General features: G+C 39.1%; 2 protein-coding genes across 2 annotated transcripts; both read right to left on the bottom strand.

Annotated features, from left to right (window-relative positions):
* Window positions 1–282: 282 nt before the first annotated feature.
* Window positions 283–1495, bottom strand: LOC311134079 (homeobox protein Hox-B1b-like; the record flags this gene model as incomplete). Its single annotated transcript, XM_084167670.1, has 2 exons — window positions 283–587; window positions 901–1495. 2 exons carry the CDS (start codon window positions 1493–1495, stop codon window positions 283–285), a joined length of 900 nt encoding a protein of 299 aa, XP_084023796.1.
* Window positions 1496–3405: 1910 nt separating this feature from the next.
* On the bottom strand, window positions 3406–4611 carry LOC311135800 (homeobox protein Hox-B3a-like; the record flags this gene model as incomplete). The annotated part of the gene is made up of 2 exons (XM_084169841.1): window positions 4293–4611; window positions 3406–4031 (listed from the first exon to the last, which is right to left on the bottom strand). Exons 1-2 carry the CDS (start codon window positions 4606–4608, stop codon window positions 3406–3408), a joined length of 942 nt encoding a protein of 313 aa, XP_084025967.1. The 5' UTR covers window positions 4609–4611.
* Between the last annotated feature and the right edge of the window lie 7857 nt (window positions 4612–12468).

Here is a 12468-nt window from a genome sequence, read left to right as displayed (position 1 = left end):
ATAGCCTACTGTATGGGAGCATTTCATTCACTCACAAATGTGCAAATCAGCACAAATACAGACTTTTCAAAACAAACATTGCATTTTTTTTCAAACTTCTCACATAATTAGCTAAATCATAAAACGAATTTATTTGTAGAAAATACACAAACATTAAACTAAATTGTTTGCCGAAATTAGTACACCTAAACCCTGTAAACCTGCAGTATCCTTGAAAATGTGACAAGTAAAGTGCAGCATCATGAGTGCGGTAATTCAAATGTTATTTGTAAAACGATTGCTTTATGTGGTATTCGAGTTTGGTGACACATCAGGAGATGCGGTGATCTCTCCCAAATCATTTGCCGGTACTGCTGTGTTTATAAAGACCGTGCCTGCTTTCTCACGCTTTTTCTGCTTCATCCTGCGATTTTGAAACCAAATTTTCACTTGAGTTTCGTTGAGCTCGAGAATAGCGGCAACTTCCACTCGCCGGGCCCTGGTCAGGTACTTGTTGAAATGGAACTCCTTCTCGAGCTCTGTTAGCTGCTTTGTGTTGAAGTTGGTATGGATTACATTCTGTTGACCAGGGACTCCATATTCTGAAACTGTAAAAGTTAATGAATGAATGAAGGAACTGATGGAATAAATGGAATTTTGAATGAAGGAATGAAAACAGAAATAAACTGTATTATGATTATGTGATGATTGTGAGCAGCCAAGCAAACACATTCAATATTTGATCATTTATTTTACGCACCACGGCACATTTTACCCACTAACGTCTAAAGCACAAACATTGATTAGGCAGTGTCTCTGTATAATTTCCTCTAAATATATGTATATATTTTTTAATGTTGTCTATAAATTAGCCTTTGTCATGACAGTGTTATTTATGACCATGTCACAGGAGCTACAAACCTGTTTTAGGGGGATTCCTCTTAACTTTCATCCAGTCGAACGTTTTTGAAGTTTGATCTGCATTGCAATCATCCGAATCCTTATCACTATATTGGGAAGGAACTAATCTCGAGTAAATACTCTCCAAGTATTCTTGTTGCCCCTGTTCTCCACTGCTGAAGTGCAGATACTGGCTGTTTGGTGCAGACCCTGGTTCACTGTTCCCCTCGGCCAGGGGGGGCATGTTCGTTCCAATGGCTGACACAGGAATCCCAGGCGACTGAATGAAACCTCGTTCTTGTTCATGAATTAGAGCGTATTGATGAGGTCCATAGTCCAAGATTGGCCCTGTTGGTGAGCCATACACCGAGTTTCCCGTTGAGCCAAATTGGAGATCTATATGATGTAGCTGGGGCTGGTGGAGAGGGTGGATCGAAGTCTGGTGCACCGATGAACCACCAACTAACCGCCCATCGGACCCGAAACTATCACTTGTTGCGCATGAATTGGACGATAAGGAGGACATATATCCATGGTTTAAATTGTGGTATCCGGCATTGGCATTGAATATGTTCGTCCCCCGGTTACAAATGGTATAATCTAAGTAAGAGTTCATCCTGTATTGTTATGGCAAAATTAATGAAGACGGGTCAGTCCACCTTAATTGCTCTTCTCTGTGCCCTACAACCTCTAGGTAGTATGTCAAAGCTGTAAAACTGCCTACCACGTTCATATCACCTTAGTGACAGACCATGTGACTCATTTTACGCCAATGGCAATTGGGACCTATAGCAGTTTGTCAGGTCAGGATCGTCCATCAAACGTCTCACATTTACATGACAAATGCTTCAGTCAAACTCGCCCATCAATCTGATAAGAACACAAACACGTCACACCACTTTTGCAAGGACCTTCTGGTCAGACTGAGGGAGAATGATAGTCTGAAAAAGTGAAATATTTTGAAATTATTTCAATTTTGTTTCTCGATATTTTAGAGTTTGAAGCAATCAGTTGACTTGGATGGTCTATGTGATCGAAATAGTCTCTTGGCTGTGCTTTTTTAAGAGTAATATAAGAGTAAGTAAGTTTAGTGACCTGAAATGTTTTCATTGTAATTCATGCAGTTAACAAGATGATATAAGATTGGTGTATAATACCATGCGTCCTCTATGAGAATTATGTTGACCAATGTGTATAAGTATAGGAGCTCATGTGAATTATTTTATTACCTCGGCGTGTTTTTCTGTCTGAGAGCTAATTTTACAGAGGAGACTTGAAATTAATGTGACGATCAATCTTCTGCTCCTCTAAACGCTTGACAGCTGGCTCTCCAATTTGCTCGAGAGAGAACAAAGAACCGGCTAAATCATTGTGCCTTTTAGACTTTTAACAATTTATTATTGCATATAATCTTTACCAGACTATACCTATTTCATTTGACATATTTGAACATGTTTTTTTATATATTTTACTCTAACTAGACAAATTAAGCCTATTTATAGGTAGAGCAAGCTCTTTTTGATAACAAGATGTGTAAAAAAAAAAACAGTTCTGCAGAAAGTCTGAACAACAAATGCATTTATTCAACAATACACAGAAATTATTCGTCAGCATAGCCTACATGCATTTCAAAGGGTATCCAAAAGGATATCACAATTAATTTACATTTTGAGGAACATTGATTCATCTGTCCCTGAAGCATAAGAGTCTGTCTGTAAACAATAGGCACTATGATTGGCCCAGCGTCATCCGGGTTTGGCCGGTGTAGGCCGTCATTGTAAATAAGAATTTGTTCTTAACTAAATAAAGGTAAAATAAAAAATGATAAAAAATGATAAAAAATGACAAAGTATTACAGAATTAAAAAATATATGAAATTCCCATAAATTAAATTAATAAATAGCATATAAATAACTAAATAACATTGTAATAAATATGTTTGTAATATTCCAATGCACGCAGTGGGGTCATGGCCTGCTCCACTTAGAAAAGTGCATAATGTCAAGTATTGTTTCAAAAAAATAAGTGAGAAAAGTTTTTGCTTGATATTGATTTATATTTGATGTTTTACATTACCCTGTGGTTTCATATAATGCAATAATTTCAGGTTTATCCTATATGGATAAGAAATCAAAATAGAAAAACAGAGCTGTCCAACAGGATAGAATAGCCTATGCAGGTGCTGATCTGTGGATGGAATCACATTGACTCTAGCAATACTTATAAACACTCTATTCGAATTAACTCTTGTGTTTTACCTCCGACTCTAGTGGTCACAATCAGTCGTTTAATTCCCAAAATAGTTAAAGCTGCTCTTTTCGAGTAAAATATTAGTAACTCTGCTGTAATGACTCTCCACTAGTTGCATACATTTGGATACAGCGAATAATTGTCCTTTTGCGCCAAACAAATATTTTATGCTAGCAGATCTAAACTTTGGATTCGGTCCACTAATGATCTGATTATGGTCAAGTGACATATTGACTCCATATGCTATTAATGAGTCAGTTTAGGAGCTTGCTTGATTCATTCTTGAGAAGAATGATGGTATGATGTGTTTGGATCACATAGTGTAGGTTTAGGATGTTGTTGGCTTGACGTCATCTGTGCAGTATGATTACACTGGTTATTTACCCCGTATGCAGTGAATGGCAAGTTCACGTCAACATGAACAGGGTCAGCTTGAGCATAATGAATGGAAAACATACTATAATTGTCCTGCCTACTGCAAGGAGCATATTCTGGGGTTGTATTGGCATATTTCTGTTGGGCTTTCATTGAGTTTGGATAGACTGATGCACTGACATAATCGTTTTGTTGAAGCTTTAAAGATGGCGGAGAAACAGTGTCATAATCATCCCCCATTGCATTAATATAACCAAGATTGGTAAGAGTTCCAGGGCTACCTAAAGAGGAGCACAGTCCTTTAAACTTTTCATGTTTCTTGCACTTCATTCTCCGATTTTGAAACCAAATTTTGATCTGCCTCTCCTTTAGACTGAGTTGGTTAGCCATCTCCACGCGCCTGGGGCGGCAAAGGTAACGATTGAAGTGGAACTCCTTCTCAAGCTCTACCAACTGGGCGCTTGTGTATGCAGTGCGCGCCCTTTTGGAGGCTGCAGTTGTTGGGCTTTCCTCGTCACCAAAGAGTTCTGCCGAGAGAAAATGAAATGTAATATAATTCATCAATTGAATAGGCCTACAGTACCTAAACAAAATCTTATCAACATTAGGCTATATTACATTACATTATATCAACATTTAAGCTTCTGTCGAAACTGGAAATACAATTAGCCAACGCCCATTGGTCGTAATCACATAATAATATTAGCATTTATCAAGCTTAAAAAAGTATTATTTGTAGGCCTAAATCGGAATTATACTGTCCATTGGCTACGCATTTGAATACACACCATTTACTTCTACGGGTTTGTCTCCGTTGTTCTTTATACAGTTCTGCATTGTCAACTTCTTCATCCACGGGAAGATGCTTTTGGTGAAGGTAGAATTTGAGTTAGGTTCACGCTCTTTTGGGTGCTGTGGGTGCTGTGATTTGCTGTTGCCATTTGACTGCGAAGAGCAATCCAACTCCTTCAAGTTGCTCTGACTCTCCAGGTAGGCCAAGGGTTGGTGGGCTAGTGCGTCATGATTGCATCCAAATCCATTGACACCTTGGTATGGGGAATCTCCAATTATTGCTTTGGCGTCTTGATAGGTATTTCTCTGCATTGTCAAGAAAGGTCTCACCAGCTACTGGGGCCCTTTTGACCTTCTGAAGGAACATTGGCACCCAGAAGTCACGTGACAGTTTCCTTCCAATGACCTCTTGTTTGCTGTCCTGAAAGGTTATGAAAAAACACAGAATAAGGGAGGTGACGGTATGAATCCATCTTATCAACTCAATAGCATCATGACGTGAATAGGACCCTTTCAACCTGCTTACAGAAGCAATGTCAGACTATACTATACTCTCTAATATCTACTTTTCCCTTCTCAACCCTAAAAAAAGTCATTGTTTTTTGAGAAACGAGTCACCAGTTTTTAGTCCAGTAGTGTTATTCAGCATAGGCCTACTTTTGCAGACCCAGTCAATGGGATAAAAAAATAAGAATGCAAACAACAATGCAATTTGAATGCCATAAAGGCAACACATTATTTTGATATTTTCAAGAATGTAATGCTAGGATGCTTGAGGCCTGTAGCACTTGTCTGAAACGATGCTATTTTAGAGAAAAATAAATAGCCCTACATGTTAAATTAATAGCCTAAATAAATACAACTAATTAAAGACACATAGGCTATAGGTCTTACATATGCTAATGATAACATTAATATAACAAACTGTCGATAGAGATTTAGCCAACAAAACTCGACAAAAAAAACAAGGCAACTGTGTCAATAGTCTCCTACATAAGCCCAATGTAGGGGGGAAAAAACAACCAATTTCTTTATTCAATATCAGATAAGCTTAACCATTAATGGTAGCCTGTAGCTCAGTTGGTAGAGCATGGCGCTTGCAACGCCAGGGTTGTGGGTTCGTTTCCCACGGGGGGCCAGTATGAACATGTATGCACTCACTAACTGTAAGTCGCTCTGGATAAGAGCGTCTGCTAAATGACTAAAATGTAAAAATGTAGCCTATAATTGTATATGTCTAATTACATTTCCATTAATTTTCAACATGAACAAAATATTCAAGGTCTCTAAATTCATTATAACGATTATGCTGAGTATGCCTTTATACGCTAGCAAAATAGGTAAAACAGAAGACCATTAAATCGTTTTCAAGAGAAGACGAATGTTGGATGGTATGGAGGCATAGCGTACAGCTTTATGAACTCTGCTTGAACCGCGCACGAGTCATATGGTCATAAATCACAAAGAAAATAGCTGACCATTCACCAGCATTTTTCAGCCCGGCTTACCTTAGCGTATAACGTAGATCCCAGGAATACTGACTAGATATGATTCATTTCACATCCATTGGCTCTAGAATCAATAACGAGAGCTCTCTCCTTTCAAAAACATCAAGGAATGTTATAATCCAGTTCCAATGATGGGCTAGCTATAAGCTCATTGGGAGTCGCCCACGGTATGGGAGAGGTCGAATGAGAACATGGGCAGCCTTTACGCAGCTGACTAGACAGTGAAGAAGAATTCTGGCCACATCGCCTATTTGAAAACACTATTCGCCGAAAACCATGACCTCAGTCCGTAAATTATGAGACAAATACATGCCGATACATTTCTCCATTATGCTTTGTAAGGGTCTGTCTGCAGATATAGCAGCCTATTTTAGAATGTGTGTTTAGGATAGCCTTTTCACAACGAAAATTATGGTAATTGAAGATGTGGTGGGACAGGGCAAGTGGAGGTGGTGCCTTTTGATCGATTTGTTTCACACGAGAGCAACCTGCATTAATGAACTGACCTGAGGCCCCATCTTTTCTCTATGGCATTTTATCTTGGCCCACAGTCTACCCCGTGCTGCAGCCTAACATAGTCTAGTCTATATGTAGGCTACTATGAGTCATCTCATTGGATGTTATATGCCAGATTTGACCAACAAAATAAATATAAAAATCAAGAGACCAGTGTTTGGAGATGACAGCAGAAAACAAATGACAATTTGAGAGTAGTAGCCTACATTTGGAATGGCATTGATGTCTTAAAATAAAGCAAGGAAATCAAAATGCACCAATTTAACTATGCCAAACTAAATTGTAAAAATGGGGTTATGATTTTGATTTGGTCAATTTATGACTTTGCATACTATTGCATGACCCCTGCATGAATAATGTATGATGTCAATGTGAAATTTGCCAAACAGTTCGTGTTGAGTGTGCCTGGCTATCTCAACAGAATGTATTTCCATGATATATGAATTTGAGATTTCAGGATTGTGTGGTTGTCTAACCTGGCAGACAACCATGTCGAAAATGTAACTCTTTTGCACCCAACACTCATTCAGTTTTGAAGAGATAAAGTTAATATTCCACCAAATTGCGTCCGTTTCTTTGGGGAACCATCTGGCTCTTGGCTGTACAGTTTAGACATTGAGCCTACTGGAGGTGAGGATCAAACATGCCGCTATAGGATTGTTGTTAGTGGATCGATACCCATTGGGACTGTGGCGGTGCTTTGATCTCTTATGTTCATCTTTTAATTGAAAATACTCAATCCCTTTGATTCATTCATTAGGGACAATAGTTAATACCCCAGGCACGATAGCTAATGTTTAACTACACGAAAGTAATTAGGCTATAACACAAAATAATCTAAACATTGACCAGTCTTTTGCTCAAACACGTCAGGACTGCCAATCTAACGAAATTAAGCCGATGTATTTCTCTGTGACCGGTTCAGACCATGCACATGGATTTGTTGAATTTAGTTATCAAATGGATACCGTACATATCCCACTTTTTCCCTTTACATTGTCATAATACATTTATAGGATGTCTGCCTATAGCCTAGCTATATAATCTTTCAGTGACCAAATATATGTGTGCCTATTCTTCGAATCTCAAGACAAATTCCTGCCATATACACTGTCATGAAAATACTATAATAATCGTTTCAAATCATATTCCATAAAAAGCTCCTATCCTGGGGAACGATGATAAATTCGAAAAGATGCATGAATATGAGGCGTCGAGATTAGACAATGATTTATTTCAAGATTCTATGGCTTAAAATTAAATGTTAAGGCTCTGTAATTGCCAAGTTGATGTAACCCGAGACCTCCAGGCATAAAGTCTTTATATCAGTCTGCTCAGCCCAGATGATGGCTGGAGAAAGACAATTAAGAGCACCGATTAATCTTATCACTTGTGGATCTGTAGATTAATCGCACATACAGCTATAAACAAAAAAGAGTATTGCAGAAACACAATGGCAGCTGTCTCTGACATTGGCTCACATATCATTAGGCTATAAATCAAAAAAGAACGACTGGCAGACAGGAAAGAGCGAAAGACAGCATAGGATGAAATGTATACATCGTCTAAACCATCCAAATCAATTAAATAGAGATAGATAATCTAGCCCATGGATCTTCCCCTATTGAAACTTCAATATAGAAAATCAAACAACATAATGTTTAATGCTTGCTGTAACATTTTTTGAATTGGACTATACATTTCCTGCAATGTCACAGAGTACATTCATATAGCCTAATTAATACAAATCAAATCCTCCAAAAAATGTTATTGTCCATATACTTACAATACCTTTGCAGGATCTTCTTCATTCCGGCTATGTAGACTTTAAGAAGATACATTGTACACCAGTCGGCAGATGACTACAGTGGTTGGCCTGATGAATGCATGCATCTACTCTGCAACATCTTCCTCAATTATTTAATGAATCACGTGACAGGGATGGTTGCTCACCAGGCTACTCTGACCTATGATGTGGGAACTGGCTTCAGAGCAATGCAACTTTGTGTTGTATTATTTGCAGGGTGCTGCAAAAATAAAATAAAACTTACCCATATCGTTTTTGCTTTGCACTGTAGTGCTGTCTTCGAGAACGAAAATCACAACTCTGTGATTTCTTTGGCAGACGGTCTGGTCTTCTATAGATGAGCTGTATAGCAAAACAAAAGTGTATTAAAGAATGAAGTAATACATGTTATCCTGAACGATGCCCACATCTTAGGCCTCTATTGAAACGTCGAATGGGGCCGTTTATTTCTCTGTCAGAAATGGAAGGTCGGTTACAATCTAAACTCATTGATTAGTTTAGATTGTTATATGCCAAATTATTATTAAAAACGGCAAGGCGTCCTGCTGACCTTCTCATGCCAGGCCAATTAATAACAGGGGGCATAAATACAATCAACAGGATTTACAAATCAAATGGATTTACAAATGTTCAAACAACTTATTATAGTCTATAAGAGGCAGACATATTTACGCCAGCAATGAACTACCCTAAATCAATTTAGGTAAGGCAAATAATGTTTTCCTAACAATCATTTATTGATAAGTTAACACACCCTCTGAGTTTAGCCTACAACAGCGAAAATCATTTTTGAAATGCATGAGGATATAGGTAGTTTTAGACCCAAATATTAATCGCAGGCCTCATGGTCAGCATGAAGAAATTTAGGACAACATACAGTAAACATTCTAGCATTCAGCCCTGAACAAGTATGAAAATGTATGCACTCACTAACTGTAAGTCGCTCTGGATAAGAGCGTCTGCTAAATGACTAAAATGTAAAATGTAACAAAAACAGACTGCCTTGTCATAGTATTGATCCGTCCCTAACGGATGTGGGTGTGGTGTGTGTGTGTGTAAAAAGTAGAAGTAGCAGAAGTATAAAGAATAACTACGTTCAGAAATCATAATGGGTCCAAAAAGCATGTCTCACCATGGGTTTGGTATACCCATCCTCTTTGATAATATTTAATATCATGAAAAATAACATATTATCCAACTTCCTACCCCAGTCAATCAATATCGTAGGCCAGAGCTCTCCAACCCTGTTCCTGGAGAGCTACCCTCCTGTAGGTTTTCAATCCAACCCAGTTGTAACCAACCTGATTCAGCTGATCAACCAGCTAATTATTAGAATCCGGTGCGCTATTTTGATTGGAGCGAAAACCTACAGGACGGTAGCTCTCCCGGAACTGGGTTGGAGAGCCCTGTCGTAAGTTATTGAAAAGCTTCCAAATAATAAAGCTTTTTAGAATAGACATAAACCTCATGGTTTACAAATCAGTTGCATTGAAAATACATAAGACGTGCATTTCGTCATAACAATATACCTATGTTTGAAACAGGAGGTAATGAGCAACAGCGGCACTTACCAAGGCTCTCCAAAAACGTATCTTATTATCCAAAAAACAAAGCTCGTCGTGCGTAAAGGTTAGCACTCGGTATTCGCCAGCAGCTAGTTTTGCGCATTATAGTTTTCAAAGGAGATATGATGGATATGTGGGCGAAATGGATGCAGACGGAAGCTATCGTTAGTAGTAACATGGGGCTGTCTATAGACTGGGCACTTGATGCTGAGTGGGTAGGGCTACCTCCCTGAACAATGTAAACCTTGGCTCGCCCCATGTCATTGCTGTTTATCTTTAGACGGGCTCGCGGTCATTACTAGCCAAATAGTATGGATTATATTCAAAGTTGTGATCCTCGGATAAGGAAAATAACTATTTTGATCTTGACCGTTTATGTATAACAGCAACACAATTAAATAATAATTCAAAAAGGCATAATGACAGAAAGTTTATAAACTAGGTTTGGCACACATCTAGTCCAACCGTAGGCTCTCTCTGCCAAAAGGTCAGCAGGCCCTGTAGAGGGTAAATAAAGAATTGCATGATAATTCCAATCTATGTATCCCTGTTGCACAGTGGCACCAAAGTCCATGATTGGCATCTCAGCCTGCGCCTCCAATGTAGTTTTAAAGAATTTGGCAGTATGTCCAACAGGCCTCACAACCGCTGACCACATGTAACCACGCCAGCCCCCAGGCCCTCCACATCCGGCTTATTTACCTGCAGGATCATCTGAGAGATCTTTGAAATTGTTTCATGTTGCGTTTATATTTGTTTTCAGTATAATTTTGGGGGAAAAAGTATATATATTTTGTACAATATTTTTTTTTTTTAAATACGGGTAAAAAATAAAATACGGGTCAACATCTAAATATTGCTCTAAGCAAACAAAACTCAGAAGGCTTATATTCTTGATCTGATGGAGTTCAAATCCAGGGGACGCCTGCATCTTTGCGAACGAGTGGAATCATGAACAGTGGCTTGTTCGTTATGTTCGCCTGCGTCCCCTGGATTTGCCTCCCGGATTAGCCTTTTTAGCAGCACATTCACCACTCTCTCAAACGGCTAACTCCGCCCTCTCGTGCACCCGAGGGCCTGAGAAGTGAAACGAACCACCCCAGCTCGGAGTCGGCGCAAGTGGGTAACTAGAGACGCTGCGGAGTGTGTTTGCGAGATGCCGGACAAAAGGCCATTTTAAAACCGTCCCGAGACTCCTGCCGTGTCTACAGACATCCCCCAAAACAAACAAAAACCGACTCTCAGAGAATGAGTGCACAACTGGTAAATAGTCTCTTATAGAGACAGTATGTCAGTCAGTCAGGTGGCTAGCTGTCGCAGAGACTTATATTGCAGTAATGTTGAAGGGCTCTGTATTAGGCTACTTAGCCAACTAAAAGGATGAAGTAAAAAGCGAACGTTAAACGGAGCATACCTCCGCAGGATAATAATAACTTTGCTTTACAGAGAATAGGCTATACTGAGACAGCCAGTGATGTGGCGCTCAGTGGCGAGGTAAGCTGCAATGCATGTAGGAAGAAGCAGAGAGACTGCAAGAGAGTGGAAGCAAGCAAGCAAGCAGAGAGAGAGGTTAGTAAAGTGGTTCCCAAACTTGGGGTCGGAGCCCCATGTGTGCTTCCCTGAGAACATCTGTTAAAACGTATGGAACAAGTTAGGAACTTTGAAAAAATAAAATATATGTTTCAATATGAACATCTCCACATGGCCTATCTTCCCTATAGGCCTACATTGTGTAATCAAAATGCAAACAATACTGTTCTTAAAATGTCATATGTTTTCATTTATATCAGTGGTTGTTCGTCTTATCTTGATCGCCCACTGGAGTTTATAGTTTACCCATCACCCACCTTTTTTACCACTACATCACTGATATTAATACAGAATTGTAAGTAATATTCTATTAATTCATGTGAATGCGATAATATGATCATCTGTGTGCTCCATTGATGTCTGTGTGGAGCTTGATTACAACTTACTGAACAGTCGCTGATGCTATGTGTCAGTGTGAATCATTTCTCATATTACCCCCTTTCAGGCGTATAACATTACAATTGTATAGGCTAGATAATAGGCTATGTGGTTGTTGATCAACTGAGGTGAAATAACTACAGCAGCCAAGGTGATAATGGCTGGGGTCATTTTTCTGTTCACCAAATAGCATTTAAACGTTTTTTAATTGTATAACAAACCTCACTAAAACTCAAACCCTGGTTATGGCCCTGCCCATGAGTGGCCAGAAGAGCTTCAATGCGAATTGGCATAGATTCTACACGTGTCTGGAAGTCTATTGGAGGGATGCAACACCATTCTTCCACAAGAAATTCCATAATTTGGTGTTTTGTTGATGGTGGTAGAAAACGCTCTCTCAGGACACATCCAGAATCTCCAATAAGTGTTACATTGGGTTGAGATCTAGTGACTGAAACACACACACCCTTTAAACCCCATCTCCTCCTTTGAAACCCCTCTCCAGTCACGGAGGTCTCTTCTTCTAGACAATAATGGGCAACTGGGCATATTATACATGACCCTAAGCATTACGGGATGTTAACTACTTAATTAACGTTCAATATAATCTGTATCCCTCATTTACTCAAGCGTTTCCTTTATTTTGGCAGTTACCTGTAGACTGTTTTTCAGAAAAATTTAAAAAGCGTTGGTTAAAAAGGGTGACATTGAAGACGTTATCCGAGTCCTGACTTTTGTTTGGTCCTTTCCTCCAGTGCAAACACCACTTGTCTCTCTCCGGATTAAAAAAGCATGGCCTGCTGGTGCT

Source organism: Coregonus lavaretus (genome assembly GCF_964263955.1).
Source record: "Coregonus lavaretus genome assembly, chromosome: 1".
In the NCBI taxonomy this organism is placed as follows: Eukaryota; Metazoa; Chordata; class Actinopteri; order Salmoniformes; family Salmonidae; genus Coregonus; species Coregonus lavaretus.
The sequence above is the reverse complement of the archived record's forward strand: the minus strand, read 5'-3'. Positions and strand labels throughout refer to the sequence as shown.